The 4,269-nt window shown below is 40.1% G+C and overlaps 2 protein-coding genes across 2 annotated transcripts in view; one reads left to right on the top strand and one right to left on the bottom strand.

Moving 5' to 3' along the window:
* The window catches only part of LOC106878343 (zinc finger protein 239-like), a 108,388-nt gene that overhangs the window by 4,355 nt on the left and 99,764 nt on the right, over window positions 1-4,269 (top strand). The gene's annotated exons all lie outside the window — the stretch shown is intronic.
* LOC106867586 (uncharacterized) overlaps window positions 379-4,269 on the bottom strand; it is a 57,045-nt gene continuing 53,154 nt past the window's right edge. Inside the window, exons 2-3 of the mRNA XM_014912500.2 lie at window positions 3,051-3,083; window positions 379-590 (exon numbers count right to left, since the gene is read on the bottom strand). Coding sequence (XP_014767986.1) covers window positions 379-590; window positions 3,051-3,083 — 245 coding nt within the window. The remainder of the gene's footprint in view (window positions 591-3,050; window positions 3,084-4,269) is intronic.

Raw genomic sequence — 4,269 nt, 5'->3', positions numbered from 1 at the left:
TATAATAATAATAATAATAATAATAATAATAGTAACAATAATAATAATGATGATGATGATAATAATAATAATGAAAATAAGGCCAATAGACCAGATATAGTTGTGAAAGATCATGAAGAAAAAAATGCTTTCTAATTGATGTATCAATACCAGCAGATAGGACTTAGAAATATATATAACATACAGAAAATTGCACTACTGGGCACTGCACACATCCTACGCAAAACACTTTCAATACAATAACCATAAGAGCACCACAGCACATACCCAAGGCACACAGAGCTGCGCTCGGTAGTGAAGTGAAAGCACGTTATAAAAATAAAACTACTGAATAATAATAATAATAATAATAATAATAATAAATAGAAAAAAGTAGATTTAGGGAAGAATTTGCTGTTGGGGTGATGGAGGGAGATTCGAAACAGATTTCCAACTCACAACGTCCAGTATCTGTGTTAAAGTCAAACCGAGTCCAACGACGACGGCCTTGGAGGAGTTGTAAACCGGTCTGACAGACTTGTCGTATCCATGCATAAGACTCCGCAGCAACAGTTGCTCTATGGAGATGTTCTTGGTCTGTTTGTCGCAAGCTGAAACATACAGAACAAAAAAAAAAAAATAGTTATTTTATTGGCAATTATTCATTTAAGCGGAGATATTTCAAAATCAAACGTCTGGTGTTTTTTATGCTTCTGTGTATAACATCTATAATATGTCAATGCAGGTGTGGCTGTGTGATAAACAGTTTCCTTCTCAGCCGCATAGTTCCAGGTTCATTCCAACTGCATAGTACTTTGGGAAAATGTCTTCTAATATAGCTCCGGACCGACCAAAGCTACTGGTAGACAGAAATGGAATGAAGCCCTTCATATATATTTATAAAGACTTTTTTGAATGACTGGCGAGGAATGAGCAATGGCTGTGTCTTATGTGTGAATTTGTATATGTGTGTTTGTGTGTGTGTGTTTATATGTATGTACATATCAAGATGTATGAGTGTTTGTGTTTGTTCCCCACCACCGTTTGGGAGCCGATGTTGGTTAGCATATGTCCCCGCAAATTAGTAGTGCAGACAAAAAGAATCGATAAAATAAGCACCAGGTTTAAGAATGTATATGTACTTGGGTCGATTTGTTCGACTAGTTTCTTCAAGGCGGTGCCAAAACCAAAACATGGCTGCAGTCTAATGACCAGAAGATCTAAAAGACAAACGATAAAAACGTGGGACGACACTTGTACTATCTTGTCTCAGAGAAACATTTCAACGAGATTTGTGCATTGAAAATACAGGGCTCTGTTCAAAACACTTGTAGATCGCTAGACACGGTGTTTCAAGCTGATTAATCCTCCTCAGTGACGGATACTCGGACGCTCTAAGTGAAGCCGAAAATGTAGTTTACTGACTAGAGGTGATCAGCTCAAAAATGTAATTTTGTGGTTTCCGTCACAGGCTTACTCATTTTTGCCAGCTGAGTGGACTGGAGCAACGTGGAATGAAGTGTTTTGCTCAAGAACACAACGTATCATGAGTTCAACACCCTAACCACTAAACCACGCGACTCCACTAGTAATGGAATTGTCATCTCTCAATGCGAAGTACCGACTCGGCCAGGAGAGACACCCTGACCTCTGTACTACGCATGTTATCGAGCAAGATTACTCCAGAGATTCGTCGGAGGAAGCCCTTTGTTATCTAAATAGTTTTTTAATAGATTTGAAATTTGTTTCTCTCTTTTTTCATGAAGTGAATTTGCAAAAAAAAAAATAATAAATAAATAAATAGAGAGAGAGAGAGAGAGAGAGAGAGAGAGAGAGAGAGAGAGAATTCGTTAATAACAGTTTTTGTTGGGACTATTGCATCGTACGTAGACCATAAGAACTTTGTTTGATTCCAAATGTTGTCTCATCCAATTTGAACAGCAAATTCTATTTCTTTGCAAGCCTGCAGTCAATATTTGTTCAACATTTGCTGCCATTTTCATTAATACAGTGTTACATTGAGCAATCACGAAACGAAATACATTTCAATGCTGGCGATGGATTCTTTTTCAAAACACCTCCCATTGCTTCATTTACAATAGGCACAATTATCTTTTCAAATATAATGGAGACCCTCCACCTTATTTTTATTTATTTATTTATTTGTAGCATTAAGTAAACATATTACGAGATGCCAACACAGCTTTCATTGAATAAATGAGATTTGACGACTGGCATATATTAGTGAACGCAACCTAAAGAGTGTGGCCGAGTGGTTAGGGTGTTCAGCTTTCGATCCTAACGTCGAGGGTTCAATCCAATTCTGGATCAGCAGTGTTGTGTCCTTGAGCAAGGTAATTCATTTTCTGTTGCTCCAGTCTACACTCAGCTAAAAATAAGTACCAGTTGCGTGCTGGTACAGCTCTTACTCTCTCATCCCCATTCTTCTTGTATCTCTCTCTCTCTCTCCAGTTGTCACATCCTGAATGTGCCACTGGGGCAGAAGGTAGGCGGTCGGGAAGGCGTTTATGTGTATTAGCGATAACACAGGCACCTGAAATGGTCAGTAAAAACCTGGTACATGCTTACCAAGCGAGTGACGGCTGGCTCAAAAGGGCGACGAGCTAACAGAATCTTTAGCGCCTCGAGCAAAATGTCATGTGATATTTCTTCTGTATCTTTACGTTCTAAGTTCAAATACAGAACAGACCAGCTCAAGTATGGCGGAATACGCTGTGGCGGCGCGTTGTTGCATCCACAATTTGTCGGGGATTCCCTACTTCTGACACTACTCAGGCTACAACCCACCAATCCAGGGGTCTGTTTGGGTGGTAGTCGCTACTAGTGAGACTTTTACGAGGTCGGAACATAAGCCTGACCTAAACAACACGCGGAGGAAATTCTGAGTCTATTCTTTGACATGACAGTCCCCACACAGTACAAATACCACACAAGTCAACTTTTCCTTTCATTCTTTCTGGTGGCGGCGGGGCTTGATGGTGGTGGTGATGGTGGTGACGGTGGTGGCGGTGCTGGTCACCTGATGTAGTCAGAAGAGAGAAAAGACTTACCTGAATGAAGAGGAGGTTGAATAGGTTTGTAACCTGTCGGCGGAAAAAGAAAACAAACGAGTATTTAAGAGTGACCGTTACAGCAAATGTTTATATTGGTTTCAAATGTTGGCACAAGGCCAGCAATTTCTGGGAAGGGGATAAATCGATTACATTGAACCCAAGTGCTCAAATGGTACTTATTTTATCGACCCCGAAAGGATGAAAGCCAAAGTCGACCTCGGCAGAATTTGAACTCAGAACGTAAAGCAGATGAAATATCGATGAGCATTTTGCCCAGCGTGCTAACAATTCTGCCAGCTCACCTTAATAATAATAATAATAATAATGACAACAACAACAATAATAATGATAATGCCCGGATGCAATACCAGGCAGTGGTTCTCATGGCATCTGATCTTAACTGATTGGAAGTGTTATCATGTACATTATTTTGTCTTATTATAAAAGATGAGCTACAGCATATATTCTGCTTAATACCACAGTTTTGCTTGTTGTCAGTTGTTTGACCTTAACCAGTTGAGCATGTCCCTTGGTGGCTGACGATATGTGCATCTCTGATGACGGGCAGAAGTAGCATAGGAGCATCATAGCCATCCTATATAGATACAAATACACACGTACGTACACACACACACACACATACATTCAAACCTACATACATAGTAACCTAATACACGTACACATACAGACACACCTACATAGATACAAACACACACATGCGTACACACACATGCACACACACACACAGGCCTAAATACTTAGTAACCTAACACACACACACACACATAGACACGCAAACTTACATATACACATACATACACAGACAGCAACAGAGGGACGTATACACACACACACACACACACATCACAAAGACTTCTATTCAGAAGACACCAAGAAAGAAACATTCCCCCCGCCTCGCCCAACAAACTACACCCCCCACACACCATCACTACTACACATACACTCACGTACACACACAGATATATATACACACACACACATGCACACAAACATACACACAAGCCACAAGCACCCATATATATACACACGAGCATGCGCAGACGACTCTCGGCATCCAGATCAATAAATACACACCAGTCGTCTTCCTACCCCCACATACACCCCTGCGTGAGTATATGTATGTATGTATGCATGTATGTATGTATATATGCATGCATGTACGTTTGTATGTATGTATGTTTGTATGTATGTATGA

Source organism: Octopus bimaculoides, chromosome 28 (assembly GCF_001194135.2).
Source record: "Octopus bimaculoides isolate UCB-OBI-ISO-001 chromosome 28, ASM119413v2, whole genome shotgun sequence".
NCBI classification, from domain to species: domain Eukaryota; kingdom Metazoa; phylum Mollusca; class Cephalopoda; order Octopoda; family Octopodidae; genus Octopus; species Octopus bimaculoides.
The sequence above is the reverse complement of the archived record's forward strand: the minus strand, read 5'-3'. Positions and strand labels throughout refer to the sequence as shown.